The sequence below is a fragment of the Carcharodon carcharias genome, chromosome 7, assembly GCF_017639515.1.
Source record: "Carcharodon carcharias isolate sCarCar2 chromosome 7, sCarCar2.pri, whole genome shotgun sequence".
Classification (NCBI taxonomy): Eukaryota; Metazoa; Chordata; class Chondrichthyes; order Lamniformes; family Lamnidae; genus Carcharodon; species Carcharodon carcharias.
In genome coordinates, this window is record NC_054473.1 from 101263171 (window position 1) to 101290055 (window position 26885).

General features: G+C 45.1%; 1 protein-coding gene across 1 annotated transcript in view; it reads right to left on the bottom strand.

The window, feature by feature from the left end:
- Positions 1 to 2016: 2016 nt before the first annotated feature.
- Positions 2017 to 26885, bottom strand: part of fgd5b (FYVE, RhoGEF and PH domain containing 5b) — a 48572-nt gene continuing 23703 nt past the window's right edge. The window contains exons 6-9 of the mRNA XM_041191652.1: positions 22231 to 22364; positions 21729 to 21857; positions 3869 to 4023; positions 2017 to 3071 (exon numbers count right to left, since the gene is read on the bottom strand). Of these exons, the coding sequence (XP_041047586.1) occupies positions 3035 to 3071; positions 3869 to 4023; positions 21729 to 21857; positions 22231 to 22364 (455 nt within the window). The 3' untranslated portion in view covers positions 2017 to 3034. The remainder of the gene's footprint in view (positions 3072 to 3868; positions 4024 to 21728; positions 21858 to 22230; positions 22365 to 26885) is intronic.

Consider the following 26885-nt stretch of genomic DNA (forward strand, 5'->3'; position numbering starts at 1 on the left):
TGAGAACAGTTATTGCTCATGGAATAAAAGGGACAGTAGCAACTTGGATACAAAATTGGCTGAAAAATAGGAAGCAGAGAGTAATGGTCAATGGATATTTTTCGGGTTGGAGGAAGGTTTGTAGTGGAGTTCCCCAGGGGTTGTTATTGGGACCCTTGCTCTTCCTGGTATATATTAATGATCTAGATCTTGGTGTGCAGGGGACAATTTCAAAGTTTGTGGATGGTACAAAGCTTGGGAGTGTTGTGAACTGTGAGGAGGACAGTATGAAACTTCAAGAGGACATAGACAAGTCAGAGTGGGCAGATAGGTGGCAGATGAAGTTCAATGTGGAGGAGTGTGAGGTGATGCATTTTGGTAGGAAGAACATGGACAGACATTATAAAATAAGGGGTGAAATTTTGAAGGGGGTGCAGGAGCAGGAAGACTTGGGTGTATTATGTGCATAGATCATTGAAGGTGGCAGGACAGATGGAGAGAGCAGTTAATAAAGCATATAGCATCCTGGGATTTATTAATAGGGCATAGAGTACAAGAGCAAGGAGGCTATGCTGAATTTATATAAGACACTCATTAGGCCTCAGCTGGAGTGTTGTGTACAGCTCTGGACACCACGCTATAGGATGTGAACACATTGGAGAGGATGCAGAAGAGGTTTACAAAAGTAGTTCCAGGGATGAGAAACTTCAGCTATGAGGATAGATTGGAGAGGTTGGGACTGTTCTCTTTGGAGAGAAGGCGGCTAAGAGGAGGTTTGATAGAGGTGTACAAAATCATGAGGGTGTTGGACGGAGTAGATAGGGAGAAACTGTTCCCACTCATAAACAGATCAAGAACAAGAGGGCACAGATTTAAAGTGATTTGCAAAAGAAGTAAGTGTGATGTGAAAAAACTTTTTCACACGAGTGGTTTGGGTCTGGAATACTCTGCCTGGAAATGTGGTAGAGGCAGGTTCAATTGAGGCATTCAAGATGGTATTTGTTTCTATTTAAATAATCATCTATGTGCAGAGGTACAGGGAAAAGGCAGGGCAATGGCACTAAGTCATAATGCTCACTTTGGAGAGCTGGGACAGTCACGATGGGCCGAATGGCCTCCTTCTGTGCTGTTAAGATTCTGTGATTCCTCCAGCTTGTATTGGATTTCACTGGAACATTGTAGCAGGCCAAGGAGAAAGCTGAGCATGAGAGCAAAATGATGAATTGAAGTGGGAAGCTACTGAAGGTCTGGGTCATGCTTGCTGACTGAGCAAAGGTGTTCAGCAAAGCAGTCACTTACAGTGCAGTTGCTCTTCCCAATGTAGAGGAGACCACATTGTGAGCAGGGAATACAATAGACTAAACTAAAAGAAGTACAAGTAAATCACTGCTTCACCTGCAAGGAGTGTTTGGGGCTTTGGAGATGGAGGAGGGAGGAGGTAAAGGGGCAGGTGTTATGCCTCCTGCAACTGCGTGGGAAGGTGCTGTAGGAAGAGGATGGGGTGAAGAGCATTGGGGGTGAAGAGGAATGGACCAGGGTGTCCTGGAGGGAACAGTTCCTTTGGATGCTGATGGGGAAGGGGAGGGGAGGGTCGGATGTCTTTGGTGGTGGCATCATGCTTGAGCTGTTGGAAATGGTGGAGAACCATTAATTAATGTTAATAAGTTTAGGATGGGTTTAAAGTCAGTAACACTGCATTAGAGCTTGGGCCATCACTGTTAGGGTTCGGCTGAGAGCCCAGTATCTTTCGTAGGGATACTCCTTTTGGGAGACATGTTACAGGAAAAAACTCAGGTTGGCATATATTTGGATCTTCCAACAGCAGAATGCTGAACCTGAAATGAGAGGCAACAAATAGAACATGCGATTTCAAAATGTTTATTGATTGCTAATATTTTCCTTTCAGACATTCTTACTTTTCCCTTTGTTTGCAATCAGTCATCATCAAGTGTTGGCTCCGGCCTACAGCAGGCAGTGACCATCACTATTTATAATATATTATACATTTACAATTCCTGCTCAGCCATTTCCAGGACATTATTTGAATTCCAAGTTTCTATAGTATACTTTATTCAGTTCCAGTGAAATTAGTTCTAGTTCAGGCACTATTGTTTTACAATGACTAACAAACCATAAAGAACCCTTTTCAAGTCATTGAGATGCCTACAGCCCTGAGGCTCAGCCCACCTTCAGTGAGCAGTCAGACCCCATCCTCCAAGGTCAGACTCAGCCTCCTGGCAGCAGGTCTGTCCGAGTGCAGTCCCAAAGAGGACCCTTGCTGCAGTTTCAATACACAATGATGGGGCAGGAAGATTGCCAGGTTTTGTACACATGGATGGCCCTTAAACCTCATTTATATCAGACAATCATAAGTCCTGTTCGTCCAGCAAGCAAAAGATTACATTTCTGTCTTGCTGCCAAGACAGCTCAATAAACCCAATGAAAAAGAATGAGCCAAACCAGTCCAGCTCAGCTCTATATAGTGGGTGCTGAGCATTACTGAAGCTGGATTGTTTAACAGCATTGACTCGGGTTCAAGAGGAATCCCAACTTGGAAGTGACTGACACCTATTGCTGCAGCCTGATCTTGACTGCAATGCACTGACACCAACTCCACCCCAACACAACCCTATTCCTCCTTCACCATGAGCCTGATCAATCAGGGACTGGTTTGCTATTCAAGGGAACCTCAAATACCCAAAAGGAACATTTTAAATCAGATGGCTGGTATTTTCATTTCCCAGTGTTCCGGCTGCATTGGAGTCACTTGCTGCTCCCAATATTCCAGAGTAGGGAGAACTTGTTGCAGTGGCTGTTGGAAGAGGAGCAACTTGTTTAATTATGATAAAATTGGAAGAAAAATTGGCAATTTGTGTGGAATGCTGGACGTGAATGATTGAGAGCACTTGGAGTGGAATACAACCAAAAACTTCCCTTTAACTGTCTTGTGCTGCGAGGAATATCTTATAGTAGCAAATCAAGATGACCTCCTCGCACACCCACTGGAGGACAGAGCAAAAAAAGGAATATCTCACATGGTGAGGACCCACGGATGCTATAATATGGAGGCTTCAAACATAGCTTCAATCCATCTGAAACAGAGTGTCAAAATAGTTCAGAACAACAGTGAGAACAGATACAGTCAGTAAGCACTACAGTGAGAACGGATAATTAGCCACTACCACTGCACACACCCTGTAGGCTAGTATAGAGTTGGGATAAGGACCTCAAATGGGAAGGGATGAGTGATGCTCAATGTTCACACCAAGATGTTGGGTACATGGGTTGGACTGCCAGACATCTCCCTGTCGCTATCAAGGAGCATCGAGGAGTCCAACTCCAGCTTGGCAGAGGGAATGGCATGAGTTTGCCCTCTCTGCATCCTCTTCTCCATGTCCCTGTTTTTCAGCAGACCCAGAGGCACAGCCACAGTGTGCCCTTTCATCTCCTGCAAGCCATGTCTTTTGCAGATCCTGCACATTCCTGTGTTACTGTGGCAAAACACTGCCTGCTACAGGCTGAGGGTCATTTCTTGCCCAGTATTATGATGGTTAGACAACACACACACAGCAACAACACCTCATTCTGACTGTGTTTATCACCCACATTCAAAGCCATTCTGTTCAGTTTTCTACTGCCATTCACATTGATTAACGGATACCCCAAATCACAGGCTTTTCAGCCTGTACATGGGGCTACATTCAGGGTTGCAATGACTAACAAACTGGCACCACTTCCCACCCCATCTTCATCTTAAAGCTGGCTGTTAAAACATGCCTGGAACCTCAAGCTGACTGAAGCACAGACCCCAAACCTATAGGCACAGCATTCCCTGCAACCCCACCCCTGTCTAGACTGAGTAACCTTGCTCAGTGAGGGCAGCACCTACCTTTGTGCTGTATGGGTGTCCTCAGCTTTGAAGGAATAGTAAAGGATGTTCTTGTGGTAAAGTTGGAACAGCACATTGGGTCCGGGGGGGTCATCATCCTTCGATCCCTTGATAGTGAAGCCCAATAGAGGCAAGCTCTCTGCAGCAGCCTCGTTCTGTCACATAAATTGATGAACACCCAAATGATTAAACCTTTAACAAAGCTTTTAACCTGATCTACATTGGTTGCCAGTGTCCCAATTATAAAATTCTCATCCTTATTTTCCAATTGCACCATGGTCTTGCCCCTCCCTATCTCTGTCATTTTCTCCAGCTCTCAGATCCTATGCATCACCCCACCATTGATGGTCATACCTCCAGCTGTCTGGGCTCTAAGCTCTGGAATTCTCTGTCATGTTTTTCAACATTAAAGGTGTCAAATAAATAAGTTGTTGTTGGTTCTCCATTTTGAATGTTAGTTCATTCTAGTCCAACCCTTGTCTACCCCAAGGACTGTATACAATACAGTACAGCTCTAATTCTGTGGGTGCAAGAGGTGTCCCTAGGGTAAATAATTTCACTGTCCCATCACACTTCCCTAAATCAGTGCCAATCCAGGGAATACAAATCCCTACATAACTAGCCTTGGCATAATATTTCATGTTTGTGCCCTGAAATGTAGCATGAATAGGGCCAGAGATGTTATACCTTTTGGATGGCATGATAACCAGAAACACATAATAAATTATTCTGCGACTAGGATGCAATTACTTGGCCTGTCTCTTTAAAGGTGAATTTGCTGTTCCTTCCCCCAGAGGCTTGGCTGCCTTCAACAACCTCAGGGTGACCCATAATACTTCATAGCCAATGCAGGAGGCAGCTCACCACCACCTTCTCAAGGGCAATTAGGGATGGGCAATACATGCTGGCTTAGCCAGCGGTGCACACGTCATCCCATGAATTAATAAATTTTAAAGTATTTTTGAAGTGTAGTCACTTGTTTTGTAGGTAAACACAGCAGCTAATTTGCACAAAGCAAGATCTGACAAACAGCAGAGAGATAAATAACTAGGACTTTTGATGGTCTTGGCTGAGTGATTAATGGTGGCTAGGACATCAGGAGAACTCCCGTTTTTCTCAGTGACACCCAAGGTGACTTCAAAAAGAAAAGGGCATGACTTAAATATCTAACATTAACTCTGTAGCCTGCCTGACAGCAGATCAGATCACGCATTGTAGATTTATTTATTTATTTTGTGAATGCAAACCCACACAGCCAAGTGATAGTATCTTCATTTGCTGAGTTTGTGATTATCCCACCATTTAGCTTATTGGCACGGATGGTTTCAACCAGCTTGTGGGTTTTCATCAATTGGCAGATGTGGGGTAGAGTGATATTTGCTTGGACAGGAAGCCATAGGAGGGGTGTTGAGTGGAGGGTTCCAGTTATGATGTGCACTGCTGTGTTCAGTTGAGTGTTCACAAGATGTGTGTGTGATGACTTTTTCCAGACAGGTACACAGTGCTCTGATGTGGTGTATGATAGGGAAGTGCTGAGGTTTGGAGTGTTGTGGCAGCAGCACCCCACGTAGATCCAGCAAGTTTGGTTAGTAAGCTGTTTCTGGTTTTGACCTTTGCTGCTGTTTTCTTCAGATCTTCCTGGAAGGACAGAGTCCTAAGTAGAATCACCCCCAAGTATGTTGGGCTGGGATCATGCTTTAGTCTCTGGCCCTTCATGAAGATATGAATTATTTTTGGCATTGTGGAGGTGGAATACAGTGGATATGGTTTTAGAGGGATTCGGCATGAGACGCCATGTGCTGCAGTAGTCTGTCAACTTTGTAACGTCTTCATTAAGGGCCTGGTCCAGGGTGCAAAGGATGGAGCTTGGAAGACATAACAGATGTCATTAGCATTTATGAATTTGTGGGACGTGGTTGTTAGCAGATCATTTTTTTTTTTATTGACCAGGGTTGGGGCTAGCACTGAGCCCTGCCTTCTCATTGTAGAGACCTTGAACATTTACAGCAGAACTCAAAACAATCCTGCTAGCTGTGTCCTCTCCTCCAGAGGGACCAGTACGAAAACTGGTACAACCCAGTTGGTACAGCCTGTGGAATAAGGAAAGATCACGTTCTGCAATGTGAATCCAAAAGGGACTCGTGATCTGCCTGGGAATAGCTCCTCAGCTCATTTCTCCACACCTCAGCATCTTGGGCTCTCCTTTTCAGCTGCTCACAGGAACCTCCCATTTTCAACTTCAAGTTGTCTTAACATCATTCTCTTTCTCCCTCCTGGTTTACTTCCCTCTCATCTTCCTTCAAACACCTCCTTCAGCAAGCTTTCATGTTTTAGAATATTGTCAATCCAATATTGCTGCCTTTTCTTGATGCTATTCATAAATACTCATTCCTCCTCCTGAGAGCACCCTTCATTACTCCTATGTTCTCTCCAGCTGACCCACTCCATCCTTCTCCAGAACCACCTTTGTAACTTGCTAATCTTTGGATGCCTGCTTTTCTTAAGGTCCACATTTCAGCGCCGTATAACAAAACACGCCAAATCACAATTTGATCATTAAGATCTCTACTCAGTCCTATGCTGAGCAATTCTTTACATTTAACATAAAAGTAAAATACTGCGGATGCTGGAAATCTGAAATAAAAACAGAAAATGATGGAAAAACTCAGCAGCATCTGTGGAGAGAGAAAGAGTTAATGTTTTGAGTCTGTATAAAGTCTGCTCTGAAGAAGGGTCATAAGGACTCGAAACGTTAACTTTGCTTTTCTCTCTCCACATCTGCTGTCCGACCTGCTGAATTCTTTCCATTTGTAACCATCTCTTGACAAGATGCTCCCTGGAATGATTTAGGTCCTGATCCTCTGCATTGTGAAATATTTAGAAATGGAAAAGAACAGAAGTCAGGAAAAACAGAAGGGTGCGATGAAATCCTTGCCTGAATAATAAAAGGCTCTAGACGGAGGACAACAAGAGAATTGATTTGCTTGTGTCAGGAAACACTAAGGGCGAATGGCCAGAAGACATATTGAGGAGTACAATGGTCTCCCTGGAGTAGGCAAATGCCACAAAATATGAAGATCATTACACCATAACTTTGATTATACATATGTTCAAGGAAATTTTAAAGAATATAGATTGGATAAAGCAAATAGATTGGAAGTGAAAGCAAGCCATTAGTGTCCTCAGCCCAAACATCTTCAGCTGCTTCAATGACTTTCCCTCCATCATAAGGTCAGAAGTAGAAATGCTTGCTGATAAATTCATGGCATTCAGCACCATTCGCAACTCCAGTTCAAAGCAATCCGATTAATCAGCACTCGATCCACCACCTTAAACATTCACTCCCTCTAACCCGGTGAACAATGGCAGCAGCGTGTACCATATATAAAAAGCACTCCAATAACTCTCTACAGCTCCTTCAACAGTACCTTCAAAACCTGAAATCTCTACCACCTAGATAGTAAGAGTTTCTATAGATATTTAAAAAAGAAAAAAGTTAACAGTGAGCATTGGTCCTATATAGCGCGAGTCTGGGGAATTAAAAATGGAAAATAAGGAAATGGCAGATGAATTGAACAGGTATTTTGCATTGGTCTTCACTACAAAGGACACAGGTAACATTCCAGGGATCGCTGTAAATCAGGAAATGGGAACGATGAAAAATTACAATCACCAGGGAAGTGATATTGAGCAAACTGTTGGGGCTGTGGGCTGACAAATTCCCAGTTCCAGATGGACTTCATCCTAGTGTCTTAAAAGAAATGGTTACTGAGACAGTTGCTGAATTAGTTTAAATTTTCCAAAATTCCCTAAATTCAGGGAAGTTTCATTAGATTGGAAAGTAGCAAATATAACTCCTTTATTCAAAAAGAGAGGGAGACAGAAAGTAGGAAATTACAGGCCAGTTAGTTTAACATCTGTCATAGGGAAAATGCTAGAAGCTATTATTAAAGATGTTATAGCAGGACACTTAGAAAAATTCAAGGCAATCAGGTAGAGACAACATGGTTTTGTGAAAGGGAAATCATGTTTAACCAATTTATTGGAGTTCTTTGAAGCAGTCACATGTGCTGTGGATAAAGGGGAACTGGTGGATTTGCTGTACTTAGATTTCCAGAAGACATTTGATACGGTGCTGCATCAGAGGTTACTGCAGGAAGTAAAAGCTCATGGTGCAGGGGGTAAGATATTGGCATGGATAGAAGATTGGTTAGCTAACAGGAAAGAGAGTTGACATAAATGGGTCATTTTTTGATTGGCAAGGTGTAACGAATGGTGTGCCACAAGGATCGGTGCTAGGGCCTCAACTTTTTACAATTTATATAAATGACTTGGATGAAAAGACCAAATGTATGGTTGCCAAATGTGCTGATGATGCAAAGATAGGTAGGAATGTAAGTTGTGAAGAGCACATATAGAGGCTACAAAGGGATATAGATAGGTTAAGTGAGTGGGCAAAGACCTGACAAATGGAGTAAAATGTGGGAAAATGTGAAATTGTTCATTCTGGTAGGAAGAATTAAAAAAACCAGCTTATTGCCTAAATGGTGAGAGTTTGCAGAGGGATCTGGCTGTCCTAGTGCATGAATCACAAAAGGCTAGCATGCAAGTACAGCAAGTAATTAGGAGAGCTAATAGAATGTTATCATTTATTGTGAGGGGAATTAAGTACAACAGTTGCGAGGTTATGTTTCAGTTATACAGGGCACTGTGAAACCACATCTGAAGTATTGTGTACAGTACTGGTCTCCTTATTTATAGGAGGATGTAAACACGATGGAAGTAGTTTAGAGAAGGTTTACTAGACTAATACCTGGAATGGGTGGGTTGTCTGATGAGGAAAGGTTGGATGGGCTAGGAGTTTAGAAGATTAAGAGGTGACTTGATTGAAACGTTTAAGATCCTGAGGGGACTTGACAGGGTGGGTGTGGAGAGGATGTTTCCTCTTGTGGGAAAATCTAGAACTAAGGGGTCACAGTTTAAAAATAAGGGGTTGCCCATTTAAGAGAGATGAGGAGAAATTTTTTCTGAGATCGTGAATTTTTGGAACTCTCTCCTCTAAAGGCAGTGGAAGCAGCATCTTTGAATATTTTTAAGGCAGAACTAGACAGAATCTTGATTAACAAAGGAGTGAAAGGTTATCTGGGGGAGGCAGGAATGTGGAGTTGAGGTTACAATCAGGTCAGCCATGATCGAATAGTTGAGCAGGATCGAGGGGCCGAGTGCCCTACTCCTGCTCCTTATTCATATGCTCACCTAGAAGGACAAGGGCAGCAGACATATTGGAACACCACCACCTGGAACTTGCCCTCCAAGTCACTCATAATCCTGACCTGGAAATATATTGCCGTTCCTTCACTGTCGCTGGGTAAAATCCTGGAACTCCCTCCCTAACAGCATTGTGGGTGTACCTACACCATATGGACTGCAGAGAGTCAAAAAGGCAGATCACCACCACCTTCTCAAGGGCAACTAGAGATGGGCAACAAATACTGGCCTAGCCAGCGAAACCCACATCCCATGAAAGAATTTTTTAAAAATTCTGTTTAACTCAGCCTTGAATGTATTCAATGATCCAGACTTCACTGCTCTCTGATGAAGTGAATACCAAAGATTCACAAACTTCTGAGTGTATGAAGTTCCCCTCATCTCCATATTAAATGGGAGTCCCCTTATTTTTAATCTGTGGCCCCTAGTTCTAGATACCCCCACCAGGGGAAACATTCTCTCAGCATCTACCCCGTCAGGGCCCCCCAGAATCTTAGATAAAAGCAAAATACTGTGGATGCTGGAAATCTGAAACAAAACAGAAAATGCTGGAAAAATTCAACAGGTTTAACAGCATCTGTGGAGAGAGAAACAGAGTTAACGTTTCGAGTCTGTATGACTCTCTTCTTCAGAGCTGAAGAGAAGTGGAACTGTGATGAAATTTATACTGTTTAAGTGGGTTGGGGCAGGTGAAGCTGGATAGAAGGCCAGCGAGAGGTGGGGGGCAAAGGAGAGGTTGACACTGATGTCATGAACTAAAGGACAAAGGGATGTTAATGGCAGTGGTACTGACTAAAGGAGGTGCAGATGGTGGCATTAAGGTCAGAGCAGAATGTGATAATAGCAGAACAAGGGCCAGAGCTCACTGAAAGAATAACATGAGCAAGTGACAAATGGCCCTTGTGGGGGTGTGGTGGGGGAGGGGACAGTGGTGGGGAAAAAAGATTGAAAATAGGATAAGGTGGGGATAAAACAATGAATGAAAATAAATAAAAATAAGTGGATAAAAATAAAAAAAAAATAAAAATGAACATTGAAAAAAGGGATTTAAAAAAAGGGGTGAAGGTGGAGGAGAGAGTTCATGGTCTGAAGTTGTTGAACTCAATGTTAAGTCCGGCAGGCTATAAAGTGTCTAGTCAGAAGATGAGGTGCTGTTCCTCCAGTTTGTGTTGGGCTTCACTGGAATATTGCAGCAGGCCAAGGAAGGACATGTGGGCATGAGAGCAGGGTGGTGTGTTGAAATGGCAATCAACAGTGAGATCCCTCTGCCCCTTCATCCCAGTCATAAATGTAGGTTGTAAATAGTTGAGGCCCCAGCATTGATCTCTGTGGCACACCATTAGTTACAGTTTGCCAATCTTAAAATTACCCATTTATCCCGACTCTCTGTTTCCTGTTAGTTAGCCAATCCTCAATCCACATGAATAAAAACAAAATGCTGAAAAAACTCGGCAGGTCTGTTAAGTCTGTTAACATTTTGAGCCCAACATAACTCTTCTTCAGAATGGAGGAAAAGTCATATTTGACTTGAAACATTGGGTGGGATTTTCCCCTCTGTTCACTAAGTTTTTCCCACCAGCCTCAATGGGTTTTCATGACATATTGTCTGCTTCCTGGCTCATTAAATATGCATAAGCATTGTATCCCGGGTGATCAAGCTTTGATTCACTCGCCCCCAATATGACCACAGCGGATTATCCCTCCGGGCGCCATAATTAAACTACACCTGCACACAGCGTTCTCAATGTCTGCATCCTAGGACTGTTCCACGTGAAAGATGGCCCTCCAAGTCAAGAAATGTTCTGCCCCCAAGTTCAGTGATGCTTCACTGAGCCGCCTTCCAGACACTGTAGAGGACCGCTGTGATGTGCTCTACCCCCCATGCTGGCAGTAGGAGCTCCACAAAGCTCAGAACTGGGCGTGGGAGGTGGTGACCATGGTGGTGAGCACAACACTGCACAGAGGTGGTCAGCCATCCAGTGTAGAAAGAGGATGAATGACCTAACCCGTTCTGCCAGGGCAAGTCAACCAGCTCATCACACTCAACTCGCACCCCCACAAACCCATCAGACATTTGCAGAATGACACTCCACAGGGATTTCACTCCACTGCCAGCTCAAGGGACAACACCACTCACTCACTTTCCCACACACACATTCACATCTCCATCTGGGCTCACATCCCGTTAGCACATCCCGTACGTGGCTCCACTCAACACACACACAAGGCAGACATCCTTCTTCTCTGCCTTGGCATGCTTCCTGCTCACACTCTCTCCATCTCTCTTCAATTAGGCCAAGCTCGCGCACAATAGAAGGGAGAGGTCCAAGACCGGTGGTAGCATAGCCGACTTAAAATCCCTCACTCCCTTTGAGGAGTGGGCTACCGAGCTGGCCAAAGAGGACTGGGACTGTTCATGTGGCCATGGTGAGATCAGTTTGTATACACCACGTGAGGATCCAGCACCAGGTGATCCCTCAGACAGTGATACAGTGAGTCCATTGCCATGTTTAGTCGCCTACCATTCACTCAATTCCTCTACTTTCTTTCATAGGCACATCTGGAAAACTCCTCCGGGAGACCATGAGCCAGCCCCTCATCTCCAGCCCTGAGGACGTCTCCAATGAAGATGCTGAACAAAGTCGTGGACAAGACCCGTCACAGCACTTGCCCACACCCTGCACCAGTGCAGAGACACACGCCTAAATCTAGAGCAGGCTCAGGTTCACAATCTGGTCCACAGCAGGCGGAGGCAGGGACATCTGAGGTTATCAGTACTCCGAGGACTGTTGGCGACCAGAAATCTGCTAAGTCTGAGTCAGATGAAGAGCCTCAGGACTCAGACCTAACTCAGTTGGTGGAGCTGCAGCACCAATCATGGGAATATCAGGAAGGGACGTCAGCTGCATTCCTCAGATTATAACGTATGATGGAGGTGTCCCTCTATGTTTGGTCTGAGGTGATAGCGCTGATATACCAGCACGCGGAGCTCCACGCTGATGGAGCAGCAGCACTCCATCGGTATAGTTATTGGTGGCATCCAACAATGGTTACACAAAAGATGGGGTGGGGCACCTAGGTCTCACTCAGGCTAACCCGAGTCAGCCAGGGGCCCTCGGGCACACATAGGGAGGAGGAACAGCAGCTGGACGCCCCAGGGCCATCCACCCAGGTGACTCCGGGAGTGTCCAGCCTCCGCATGTGACCCCATCATCTCCAGCTCCACGTGCCAAGGAGGGTGCATCTGCCTCACAGCAAGAAACCCAAAGCAGGGCGGGGTCCTCCAGGTGTCGGCCTTCCAGAGGGTCCCTGCCAAGGTCATCATAGACAACAGGGCATAGTAGTCAGCAAGCTGCCTCCACCTCTGCTGTGGATGTTGGGGGAGAACCAAGTCGTAGCGGTAAGGTTAGGAAGAGAAAGAAGCATTCGGAACACAACAGTTGCACGGGTGTTCACCACTGTAAATAGAAAGGCACACATTTTAAGTCCCCTCATGTATGCCTCCTCTTTATGCTGAGCTGTGTTGTAGTCAGTCAAGTGTAACACCATGGTCCTTCCCTCCACTTATTGCAGATGTCGCTATTACGTATCTCTGTTTGATGTTCACCACAGTGTGTGTCTGTTCTCAGCTCATTGTTGACTTCAGTGTGCTTGTGGAAAACCCTTCAGTCACCTGCCCTGCCGGGTCATGTCATGTTCATTCTTGTTTGTGTAAGATTGAGGTTGATGGTGACTCAGTTGCTTTCTTGAACATAGAATGCATACTGTGAAAGGATAGATGTTGAAATGCCTGGGGAAGGGGAAAAGTTCTGGAACTCCATGTGCTCTCTGTCATCTGGCAGGGCTTTCAATCTATGAGCCCATAGTCAGAGCTTGTGTGCACTCCTGTCTGCCTGGGCTTTGCCAACTCTTCGAGTGTCCATCTGCTAAGCTCAGCAATAATTGTGAGCACCTTCCCACCTCAAAGTACTGGAGCTCTGCCCCTCACAGCCACATTATTGTCCTAGTCCTGGTGCTCAAAGCTACAACATTGAGACTTTCCCATCTTGCAGTTGTTTGTGTTGTTCTCAAGACTCTTGTCACAATGTAGGGAAGCAGCGCTGGGCCATATGTTCTGCTCAGCGTCCTCTCACCGACACAACCACTGAGGTCAGCAATGATAAGTCCAAATGGTGATGCGTTGCAGTCAATGGAACCTTTGAGCATGCTCTTGACTTGCATCTGTTAGCTTGATGGGACAACAATGAGTGGGACAACAAAGAGGGCAGCAATGGGCTAGTAGCAAGGATATAATGAAGCTGATGTGTGTTCTTTACTATCAATGAAGCATCAGCTCGATGGTTCCATGGTGTGTTTGCCTCTTTAAGATCACAAGAGCCAGAGCTGGCCATTAGGGGAGATTGTGTTGAAGAGGAGGCAGCTTGATGTCTGGTAGGCAAGGGTGTGAATATGGTCATCCTGAGGTGCTTCACCTCTATTGATAGATCCGGCTTAATGCTGGCCCACATCTCTAGCCGAGTGCAGGGTATTGATGTGATGGGGAAGGTGATACAGAGGACTGAGTGATCTCCAAATGGATTAATACCTGTGGAACCTCCTCTGCTGTCTTTGCCCAAGTGTCACCCATCAGTTTCACCAATAATGTTACTCAGAATGTGTTATCCCATTGCTGGAGATGGATCTTCTGGAGGAACTTTGTCAGGTTGAAGGCATACAGCTGCAAACCCACTGAGGATGGTGAAACAGCTCCTGGCTGCCGCTGAGACTGGGATGCTGGAGAGAAGCTTGAAGAGGCAGCACATTCTGACATCTGATCCCAGGACTCCCTCCCCCAGTTAGCACCTCATCTCAGCCAGGACGTTCCCGAGGCTGCGTCATCATTCAAAGTATCAGGAAAATGTGAGCCTGATATGTAACTACTCACTCTCAGATTGAGGTGCATGGTTGAAATGAGAGGAACAGCAATGCTGGTGTTAATGTTGGCCCATGATGGAGGACACTTATCCAAGAGGAAACTCAGTGCTATCATCATCCTCCTCATGGATGGTCCTGAGGGCCTCATGCGAATGACTGCCTCATCTGGCCTGTGCTATGGTCTCTTTCCCTGCAGCCTCACCTTCCTCAAACTCAACACCCCCATCTCCTTTGATGTCCTCCTTATTGGAGGAGACGTGCAGCTCCTCCATGTTGGCATCTGGCAAATGCACCCCTTTGCAGGGTCAGATTGCATGGGTGCAGCATCCCACGAAGATCCCTGGGACCCTCTGGGGAGTTCACCGGAGTGCTCCACCAGATCTATCCACACATCGGAATCGCATCTTCAAGATGTCAATGGTCTGCCCTAACAATGTTTGTGATGGAATGAGCATCGTTGTACCTTCTCTCAGATGGAATTTGTGACCTTTGTCACCGAGGAGCCAACCCTGGATGTTGTGTTATCCCTTGAAGATGTCCAGGGTCTGCAATCTACTCAAGATGTAGCAGTGGTGGCAGCTTCCAGGGTACCTCGCACAAACTTACATGATGTGTTTCTGGTGGCCACAGACCAGCTGCACATTGAGTGAGTGGAAGCCTTTCCTGTTGATGTGTTGGAGTGCCTGCTGCCAGGGAGCTCTTATAGCCCCAAGAGTGCAGTGGCTGGCACCCTGCACCTATCCAGAAACAGCAGCAAAGCTCAGTGCTTTGGCATCCTGGCCAGCCTGATCTCTAGCGAAGTGGACGTAACTGCGGGCCTTGGCAAACAGGGCGTCTGTCACCTCTTGCAAGAATTTGTGGGTGGAAGTTTAAGAAATACCACAGAGGTCCCCAGTGGAGCCCTGGAAAGAGCCACTCTCGTAGAAATTAGCAGTGGCAGTGACTTTCAGAGCCACTGGCAATGGATGTCCTCCCAGTCCCCATGGTGTCAACTCATGGAGAATGTGGCAGATGGGAGCCACCAGATTCCTGGACATTTGGAGGCATCAGCGACATGGACTCTTGCTCATCAGCAGAAAAGACATGTGTGCTCTGTACACTCTCGTTCTTGGGGCTTGCTTATATGCAGCGTTTATGTGAGCCTCATCCCGGAGGGGCCCTGCTTCCTCTTGCTAATCAGGGTGAAGCTCCTCTCTTTAGTGAGCTTGGTGCCACTGTCACAATCTGCTCCCACCTTCTCTTCTGCCTGAATGCAATGATGTAGGCAGCAGTAAATTCAGCCTCCATCTTCCTGAAGGTCTCCCCTCTCTGCAGGATCAATGTGAAGACAACAAGACTGAGCATCAGCTTCCAAAGATCCTATACGTGTCGACGGTAATGAGTGACTGTGGGTACAAGGACTTGGTACCAGCATCAGCACCTATTCACCACTGAAATCCTGGCCAGCACAATGTCCATTTCAAGGATCACACTATGCTTCCCACCTCTTACATGACCGTCTGCACTGAAATTTGGTCTGGCCAGGCATTGGATGTGCTGCTTGTAGGATTATACTCTTTGGAATACAGATGAGGGCAAATGTTTAGTGAGGGAGTGAGATTATTTCAGGGTGGCTTTCGGTTTCCATATTGCCAGCACCAAGATTCAGACCTCCTGCTCCTAACAGATATATGCAACTTGTCCAGTTGCCCACTTGCTCTTGATGTCATTCTCATTCTGGGGAATTTCCACACTTGGAACAAAGGCTTATTACAAGGAGTTCCATTAGTGGCAGGATTTGAGAGTAGTCTCACATGAATGCACTTTAGTGATTAACTCTCCTGATTCCCTGCATTGTCATTGAAAGGCTCCTAATATTTCTCAGCTGTGCATCTCATTTGCTCATACAAAGTTCAGCTGGATGTCCCTTTTAATCAGGCCCCTAGTGCAGTGCAGCATTTCTCGAGGCCCTCGGAGCCAGAGTTGTTGCTCATTTTTAATTTCTACTGTGCCATCGCTTCAGGTTTCAAGATGGTGGTGCTGAGGTTTTACTACCAGACTGGCTTGGACCCTCCCTATTATGTGACTGTGGAAACCACCACCACCCCTCCCCATTGTCCTGGGGAAGCCTAATGTTCAAGTTTCCTTCTCTCCAATAACTCTTGGTCCTCCCTCTGTAACCCTTAATCCCGTTGAGTTTATAGTGGATATGCTTGTCCTACCCCCTGATTCATTTGAGATGAATGTGCCTGCGCCCCATGTGGAACTTAACCCTCACCATCTTGAGACCTATTGCATAGTGACATACAGAGACACCCACCCCCATGAGACCTTCAAGTGCCCTTACACTACCTTTTCTCCATCTACAGGCTACAGATGCATCCCCTGATTGTGTGTGTGCCATCCGCAGCCCTGTATTATACCAGAAAACACCCGGACCAATGCGCGTGATGTTACATTTCCCCACTTCCTGCGCACACCATGCTGGGCACGGTTGACAGTGGACTGACATGGTTTCCCCCTCCCTGGGAGGGGCATGGTGATTTCAGTGAGCTGTCTTCACAATGAGCATTCGTGACATTCAAATGTATTGAGATGGCGTCCCCAGCATGGCGCAGTGGGAGCCATTGTGCTCTCGAGTGGATGATCACAACCTGTTTTTATGTATTAACCTGTTTAACCTATTATATCAGGAAAGTGATATTTTCCGCTCCCATCTGCCGTGACGGCCACTGGGGGAGGGAACGGAAAATCCTGCCCATTAACTTTGTTTCTCACTCCACAAACATTGCCAAATCTGCTGCAGTTTTCCAGCATTTTCTGCTTTTATTTCAGCATCTGCAGTCTTTTGCCTCTATCCATGCTAATATATCACCCACAATCCCCTTGATGTGGCACCTTTGGAAATCCAAATACACTACATCTACTGATTCCCCTTTATCCACACCGCTTGTTACCTCTTTAAAGAATTCCAATAAATTGTCAAACATGATTCCCACTTTGATAAAACCATGTCAACTCTCCTTAATTGCATTATGATTTTCTAAATATTCTGCCACTACTTCCTTAATAATAGATTCCAGCATTTTCACAATGACAGATGTTCAACTAACTGGCCTATGGTTTCCCGCTTTCTGTCTCCTTCCTTTCTTGAATAAAGGTGTTACATTCATGGTTTTCCAATCCACTGGGACCTTTCCAGAATCTAGGGAATTTTGGAAGGTTACAACCAATGCATCCACTATCTGTGCAGCCACATCTATTAAGGCCCTAGGATGCAGGCCATCAAGTCCAGGGGACTTGTCTGCCTTTAATCCTGTTAGTTTTCCCAGTACTTTTTCCCTAGTGATTGTGATCGTGATCGTTTTAAGTTCCTCCCTCCCTTTTGCCTCTTGATTTTCTTCTATTATACGTGGAATGCTTTTTGTGTCTTCTACCATGAAGATAGATAAAAAATATTTATTTAAACTCTCGGCCATTTTCTTACTTCCCAATATTAATTCCCCAGTTTCATCCTCTAAGGGACTAACACTTATGTTAGCTATTCTCTTCCTTTTAATATACTTGCATTAGCGCTTACCGGTTTTTTTTTTGTGAGTTTACCATCATATTCCAATTTCTCCCTCTATTATTTTTTTAGTCATCATTTGCTGATTTCTAGAACTTTCCCAATCCTCTTGCCTACCACTAATCTTTGCAGCATTGTATGCCTTTTCTTTCAATTTGATGCCATCTTGAACTTCCTTAGTCAGTCAGGATGGTGCATCCTTCTAATTGTATCTTTCTTTCTCGATTGAATATATTTTTGTTGAGAGTTTTGATACATCTCCACAAGTGACTTCTTTCCTTTGCTCTTTCTTATCTCCACCCAAACTGATTCCACCTTGCTCTTCCAAGCCAAGGTCACTTCTTACTACTGTACTGACCTCATCCTTTATTAACAGAGCTAACCTACCCCCGTTTCCTTTATATAAAAGCAAAATGCTGCAGATGCTGGAGATCTGAAATAAAAATGAAGGGCTAGAAAAACTCAGCAGGTCTGGCAGCATTTGTGGAGAAAGAAACAGTTAACATTTTGAGTTCAATATGACTCTTCTTTGGAACCCTCACATTTTACTCTCCTACTTTTCCTTTCTTCCTATCTTTCCGAAATGTCAACTAACCTGAAGATTCAAATCCCAGCCTTAGTCACCGTGCAAACGTGGCTCTGTATTGACTATCATATCATACCCATTTATTTCAATCTGTGCTATCAATTCATCTATCTTGTTGCAAATGTTGGTCATGTAGGGATGGGCATCAAATGTTGGCCTTGCTAGCAATGGTCACATCCAATGAAAGAACAAAACAAAAAACATCCGCTGTGATCAATTCAGTTTTTAGACTCCAAAAGCCTTCAGCCTAAATATTGCCAAGTATCGCTATTAGCACAGGTGTACCAGGTAAAGTAGCCAAAAGCAAACTTCTGTTAATATAAAATATATAGTCACATATTAAAGATTGGTTTAGCAGTGTTTAATGGTCATATAAGGTAGTTTAGTAGACATTGATTCATAAGAAGAGATATGAAAAAAGCAGGTTTATAGCAAGTCATTCAAGGAGATTATAGTCTGAATACAGGTTGTGATATGGATGTTGGGATTGAAGTAAAAATTTGAAATCGACAGATAATAAAGAAGTAGTCATTTAGAATGTGCAACGAACAAGCACAAAACAAATGGTATTACCTGGAAAAACTCAGCAGGTCTGGCAGCATCGGCGGAGAAGAAAAGAGTTGACGTTTCGAGTCCTCATGACTCTTCGACAGAACTTGAGTTCGATTCCAAGAAAGAGTTGAAACATAAGCTGGTTTAAGGTGCGTATGTGGAGGGGGGGCGGGGGGTGCAGAGAGATAGAGAAGTGGAGGGGGTGTGTGGTTGTAGGGACAAACAAGCAGTGATAGAAGCAGATCATCAAAAGATGTCAATAACAATAGAACAAAAGAACACATAGGTGTTAAAGTTGGTGATATTATCTAAACGAATGTGCTAATTAAGAATGGATGGTAGGGCACTCAAGGTATAGCTCTAGTGGGGCTGGGGAGAGCATAAAAGATTTTAAGATATTTAAAAATAATGGAAATAGGTGGGAAAAGAAAAATCTATATAATTTATTGGGAAAAAAAAGGAAGGGGGAAACAGAAAGGGGGTGGGAACTCACAACCTAAAGTTGTTGAATTCAATATTCAGTCCGGAAGGCTGTAAAGTGCCTAGTCGGAAGATGAGGTGTTGTTCCTCCAGTTTGCGTTGGGCTTCACTGGAACAATGCAGCAAGCCAAGGACAGACATGTGGGCAAGAGAGCAGGGTGGAGTGTTAAAATGGCAAGCGACAGGGAGGTTTGGGTCATTCTTGCAGACAGACCGCAGGTGTTCTGCAAAGCGGTCGCTCAGCTTACGTTTGGTCTCTCCAATGTAGAGGAGACCGACTACAGCTCCTCACACCCCGCTTCCTGTAAGGCCTCCATCCCATTCTCTCAGTTCCTTCGCCTCCGTCGCATCTGTTCCGATGATGCCACCTTCAAAAACAGTTCCTCTGACATGTCCTCCTTCTTCCTTAACTGAGGTTTTCCACCCACGGTCGTTGACAGGGCCCTCAACCGTGCCCGGCCCATCTCCCGCGCATCCGCCCTCACGTCTTCTCCTCCCTCCCAGAAACATGATAGGGTCCCCCTTGTCCTCACTTATCACCCCACCAGCCTCCGCATTCAAAGGATCATCCTCCGCCATTTCCGCCAAATCCAGCATGATGCCACCACCAAACACATCTTCCCTTCACCCCGCCTGGCGGCATTCCATAGGGATCGCTCCCTCTGGGACACCCTGGTCCACTCCTCCATCACCTCCTACTCCTCAACCCCCTCCTATGGCACCACCCCATGCCCACGCAAAAGATGCAACAACTGCCCCTTCACTTCCTCTCTCCTCACCGTCCAAGGGCCCAAACACTCCTTTCAAGTGAAGCAGCATTTCACTTGCATTTCCCCCAACTTAGTCTACTGCATTCGTTGCTCCCAATGTGGTCTCCTCTACATTGGAGATACCAAACGTAAACTGGGCGACCGCTTTGCAGAACACCTGCGGTCTGTCTGCAAGAATGACCCAAACCTCCCTGTTGCTTGCCATTTTAACACTCCACCCTGCTCTCTTGCCCACATGTCTGTCCTTGGCTTGCTGCATTGTTCCAGTGAAGCCCAACACAAACTGGAGGAACAACACCTCATCTTCCGACTAGGCACTTTATAGCCTTCCGGACTGAATATTGAATTCAACAACTTTAGGTCGTGAGTTCCCACCCCCTTTCTGTTTCCCCCTTTTTTTTCCAATAAATTATATAGATTTTTCTTTTCCCACCTATTTCCATTATTTTTAAATATCTCAAAATCTTTTATGCTCTCCCCAGCCCCACTAGAGCTATACCTTGAGTGCCCTACCATCCATTCTTAATTAGCACATTCGTTTAGATAATATCACCAACTTTAACACCTATGTGTTCTATTGTTATTGACATCTTTTGATGATCTGCTTCTATCACTGCTTGTTTGTCCCTACAACCACAACCCCCCCTCCACTTCTCTCTCTCCCTGCACCGCATCTCCCCCCCCCCCCCCCCCCCCCCCCCCCCCCCCCCCCCCCCCCGTCCCCCACATGCACACCTTAAACCAGCTTATATTTCAACTCTTTCTTGGAATCGAACTCAAGTTCTGTCGAAGGGTCATGAGGACTCGAAACGTCAACTCTTTTCTTCTCCACCGATGCTGCCAGACCTGCTGAGTTTTTCCAGGTAATTCTGCTTTTGTTTTGGATTTCCAGCATCCGCATTTTTTTGTTTTTAACAAAACAAATGGTAGAAGCTAATTCTACCACTACACAATGCACGTGTCACCTGCTTACACACTAACAATGATGACAGATGACCCACATTCGTAGATACATAATTAAATCAACAAAATGTACAACTGACTAGAGATCATGGAAATGCCAATCAAGTCCTGCTAAGGCAAGTGTAAGCTGTCAAGGTAATAAACTTGAAAGCTCCTGAAGGAATGCCTGGTATATGGGCTTTAGTTTCTAATACACTGAGTTCTGTTTTACGATCCAATTGGCATCAATACATTGTTAACCAGATGTTTCAGTGTTTCCTACTCCAGGAAGAAAGGAGAGGATATAAACAATATCTGAGAAGGCATCCAAAGGGCGGCAATGTCCTATAATACCCCACATTAGGGCAATAGGAATATCTGGCATTGTTTTATTCATTCACAGAATTTGGCTGTCAGGGGCAAAGGGAGAGAGTAGGGGGCAAAGGGAGAGAGGTGAGGGGCAAAGGGAGAGAGTAAAGGGGCAAGGGAGAGAGTGGAGGGGAAAAGGGAGAGAGGTGAGGGGCAAAGGAGAGAGTGGACGGGGAAAGGGAGAGAGGTGAGGGGCAAAGGAGAGATTGGAGGGGCAAAGAGAGATAGGTGAGGGGCAAAGGAGAGAGTAAAGGGGCAATGGAGAGAGTGGAGGGGAAAAGGGAGAGAGGTGAGGGGCAAAGGAGAGAGTAAAGGGGCAAAGGAGAGAGTAAAGGGGCAAAGGAGAGAGTGGAGGGGAAAAGGGAGAGAGAGTGGAAGAGCAAAGGGAGAGAGTAAAGGGGCAAAGGAGAGAGTTGTGATGCAGACACTTACCCCTCTGGCTCCGTATGTGTACAGCACCTTCTCATGAATGACGAACCAGAATTTCTTCCAGTGCCTCTTGTTCCTCTTACACCTCAAGAGATATCCACTCATCAAAACTCCCTCTGAGGAAGCTCCAACCTGAAAATCAACCAAACATTCCATGAGGAAATAGCACACTCAATAGTGAGGGAGTCAGAGTCAACGATAGAGTGGGGGACCCGTGGGGTCAAAGTCACCCACAGGTAAGGGGGTCTCCAAAGTCAGTGTCACCTGCAGGGAGACTGGACCCTCTGCCAGGGTCACTGTCACTCACAGGGAGAGGTCTCCCAGCCACGACTGATCCCCCCCACCCCAGAGTCAGTGTTGTCACAGGGAGTGATCTCTCCCGGGGATCAGTGTCTGTCACAGGGAGAGGTCTCTCCTGGGGGTTAGTGTCTGTCACAGGGAAAGGTCTCTCTCCTAGGGGTCAGTGTCTGTCACTGGGAGTGGTCTCCCCCTGTAGACAACCTACCTCTTTCAGTGCTGAGGGTATCTTCTTCTGTTTGCGAATAGAGGGTGTGTGGATCATGTGGAACATTGAAGAGAGGGCACTGCCTGGTGAGCGAGTCAGTAATGATGGAGATCTTTCATTAACTGTCATCAATTCTGCAGAAAAGAAGCCTCATCAGAGTACCATCTCATGGAACAATTACAACACAGAATGTGGGCATGTTGCTTGTCAGCTCTCACCAAAAGTAATTCAACTAATCCCTCTGCCCCTTAATCCCAATTTTTTTTTATCCAGATAATTATCCACTCCTCTTTTGAAAGCCATGATTGAATCTGCTTCCATTACACTCTTGAGCAGCTCATTCCAGATTCTAACCACTCGCTGTGGAGAAATGTTTCCTTAACTTGTTTTGCTACTAAATCAGTGTCCTCTGCTTCTCCATCCAACCATTCCATCTACTCTGAATTTTCAATGCCTCTGTCAAATTTCCTCTCAACCTTCTCTTCCCACTCCAGAGAAAACACCTAACTTCCCCTAACTATCCACGTGACTCAAATTCCTCCTCCTGGAACCATTCTCGTGACAGTGACTGCCCTTGACATCAAGGCAGCATTTGACCGAGTGTGAATGAGTCCTAGCAAAATTGGAGTCAATGAGAATCAGGGTGAAAACTCTCCGCTGGTTTGAGTCACAACTAGCACAAAGGAAGATGGTTGTGGTTGTTGGAGGTCAATCAGCTCAGTTCCTGGACATCACTGCAGGAGTTCCTCAGGGTAGTGTCCTAGGCCCAACCATCTTCAGCTGCTTCATCAATGACCTTCCTTCCATCATAAGGTCAGAAGTGGGGATGTTCGCTGATGATTGCACAATGTTCAGCACCAATTGCGACTCCTCAGATACTGAAGCAGTCCATGTCCAAATGCAACAAGACCTGGACAATATCCATGCTTGGGCTGACAAGTGGCAAGTAACATTCATGCTGCACAAGTGTCAGGCAATGACCATCTCCAACAATAGAGAATCCAACCATCACCCCTTTACATTCAATGGCATTACCATCCCTGAACCCCCACTATCAACATCTTGGGGGTTACCATTGACTAGAAACTGAACTGGGCCAGCCATATAAATACTGTGGCTAGAACAGCAGGTCAGAGACCAGGAACCCTGCCGTGAATAACTCAATTACTGACTCTCCAAAGCCTGTCCACCATCTACAAGGCACAAGTCAGGAGTGTGATGGAATACTCCCCACTGGCCTGAATGAGTGCAGCTCCCACAACACTCAAGAAGCTTGACACCATCCAGGACAAAGCAGCCCACTTGATTGGCACCATATCCACAAACATTCACTCCCTTCACCACCGACGCACAGTAGCAGCAGTGTGTACCATCTACAAGATGCACTGCAGGAACTCACCAAGCCTCCTTAGGCAACACCCTCCAAACCCACGATCACTACCTTCTAGAAGGACAAGGGCAGCAGATAGATGGTAACACCACCACCTGGAAGTTCCCCTCCAAGTCACTCACCATCCTGACTTGGAAATATATCGCTATTCCTTCATTGTCACTGGGTCAAAATCCTGGAACTCCCTTCCTAACAGCACTGTGGGTGTACCTACACCACATGGACTGTAGCAGTTCAAGAAGGCAGCTCACTACCACCTTCTCAAGGGCAATTAGGGATGGGCAATAAATGTTGGCCTAACCATTTGTACTCACATCCCATGTTGAATGAAAAAATCCCTCTGTAATGCCTTCACATCCTTCCTAAAGTGTGGTACCTAGAACTGGATGTGATACTCCAGTTGAGGCCGAACCATTTTTATTTAGGTTTATCATAACTTCCTTGCTTTTATACTCTGTGTCTCCATTTATAAAGCCTAGGATCCGGTCTACTCCATGAACCACTTTCTCAACCTGCACTGACGCCTTTATGATTTATGCATAGGTACCCCCAGTTCCATCTACTCCTGCACTCCATATAGAATTGTACCCTTTAGTTTAAATTGTCGTTTCTCATTCTTCCTACTAAAATGTATCACCTGACACTCTCTACATCAAACTTTATCTGCCACTAAGTATGAGGTTAAAAGGAGAGGTTTATAATGTTGCAAAGAATGGTAGCAAATCTGGGGATTGGGATTGTTTCAGAAACTAGCAAAGGCCAACCAAAAAGTTTGTTAAAAAGTAAAAAATGGAATCTGAGAATCATCTGGCCAGGAATGCGAAGACAGATTGTAAGAGCTTTTGCAGGAACATAAAAAGGTGGAGAGTAGCTGAAGTAAACATTGGTCACTTAGACACAGAGACAGGAGAAATTATCAAAGGAAATGAGGAAATGGCAGAAACATTGAACAAATATTTTGTGTCCGTATTCATCATAGAAAACACAAATTACTTACCAAAAGTAGAGGGTAACCTCAGAGCTAATAAGAATGAAGAACTTAAAGTAATTAATATCAACAAAGAAAAAGTACTGGAGAAACTCAAGGGACTTAAAAGCTAACGAATCCCCAGGGCCTGATGGTCTACATCCCAGGGTTCTAAAGGTGCTAGCTATAGACATAGTGAATACATTGGCTATGATTTTACAGAATTCCCTAGAATCTAGAACAGTCGCAGTGCATTGGAAGTTAACAAATGCAACACCACTATTCAAGAAAGGAGAGAGAGAGAGGAAACAAGGAACTGTGGGCCGGTTAGCCAGACATCAGATGTCAGGAAAATGCTGGAATTTATTACGAAAGGCATAACAATGCACTTAGGAAACCACAGTGTGATCAGACAATGTCAATATGGCTATACTAAAGAGAAATTGTGTTAGAGCTTTTTGAGCATATCACTACTAGGGTAGATAAAGGGGAACCAGTCGATACAGTATATAGGGATTTCCAAAAGGCATTCGATAAGGCATCACATAAAAGATTAATAGGCAAGATAAGGCTCATGGAATGGGGGTTACTATATTAACATGGATAATGGATTGGCTAACAGACAGGAAGTAGAGTGTAGGGATTAACAGGACATTTTCAAGTTGACAGACTGTAAGTAGTGGAGTGCTGCAAGGATCAGTGCTAGGGCCTCAGCTGTCTACAATCGATATTAATGACATAGACAATGAGACAGAAATAATGTATCTACGCTGACTGACAATACAAAGCTAGGTGGGACTCGAAAGAGTTACAAAGCTAGGTGGGGATGCAAACTTTGAGGACACAGGGAGGCTGCAGAGATATAGCCAGGTTAGGTGAGAGGGTAACAAGATGGCAGGTGGCATACAATGTGGTGTAGTGTGAGATTATTCTCTTTGGTTGTAAAAATAGAAAAAGCAGAATATTTTTAAAAGGCATGAAACTTGTAAATGCTTATGTTCAATGAGACTTGAGTGTGCTCGTACAGGGAACACAGAGATTTAACATGTAGGTACAGCAAACAATTTGGAAAGCAAATGATAAATTAACCTTTATTGCAAGAAGATTGGAGTCTAGGAATAAAGAAGTCTTGCAATAATTGTACAGGGCTTTGGTGAGACCGCACCTGGAATACTGTGTACTGTTTTGATCTCCATATTTAAGGAAAGATATACTTGTATTAGAAGCTGTATAGTGAAGGTTCATAGAAACATAGAAAATAGGAGCAGGAGTAGGCCATTTGGCCCTTCGAGCCTGCTCCGCCATTCACTATGATCATGGCTGATCATCCAACTCAATAGTCTGCTCCCGCATTCTCCTCATATCTTTTGATCCTTTTCACCCCAAGAGCTATATCTAACTCCTTCTTGAAAACATACAATGTTTTGGCCTCAACTACTTTTTGTGGTAACGAATTCCACAGGCTCACCACTCTCTGGGTAAAGAAATTTCTCCTCATCTCAGTCCTAAATGGTCTACCCATATCCTCAGACTGTGACCCCTGGTTCTGGACTGGTCCACCATCGGGAATATCTTTCCTGCATCTACCCTGTCTAGTTCTGTTAGAATTTTATAGGTTTCTATGAGATCCCCCCTCATTCTTCTGAACTCTAGTGAATATAATCCTAACCGACTCAATCTCTCCTCATATATCAGTCCCGCCATCCCAGGAATTAGTCTGGTAAACCTTCGCAGCACTCCCTCTATAGCAAGACCTTCCTCAGATAAGGAGACCAAAACTGCACATAATATTCCAGGTGTGGTCTCACCAAGGCCCTGTACAATTGCAGCAAGACATCTCCGTTCCTGTACTCGAATCCTCTCGCTATGAAGGCAAACATACCATTAGCCTTCTTTACCATCTGCTGTACCTGCATGCTTACCTTCAGCGACTGGTGTACGAGGACACCCAGGTCTCATTGCACATTCCCCTCTCTCAATTTATAGCCATTCAGATAGTAATCTGCCTTCCTGTTTTTGCTACCTAAGTGGATAACCTCACATTTATCCACAGTGTACTGCATCTGCCATGCATTTGCCCACGCACTCAGCTTGTCCAAATCACACTGAAGCATCTCTGCATCCTCCTCACAGCTCACCCTACCACCCAGCTTTGTGTTATCTGCAAATTTGGAGATATTACATTTAACTGCCTGACATTCGGAAAAAGACCAGTTTATTCCCACTCTTTGTTTCCTGTCTGCCAACCAGTTTTCTATCCATTTCAATACACTACCCCCAATCCCACGCGCTTTAATT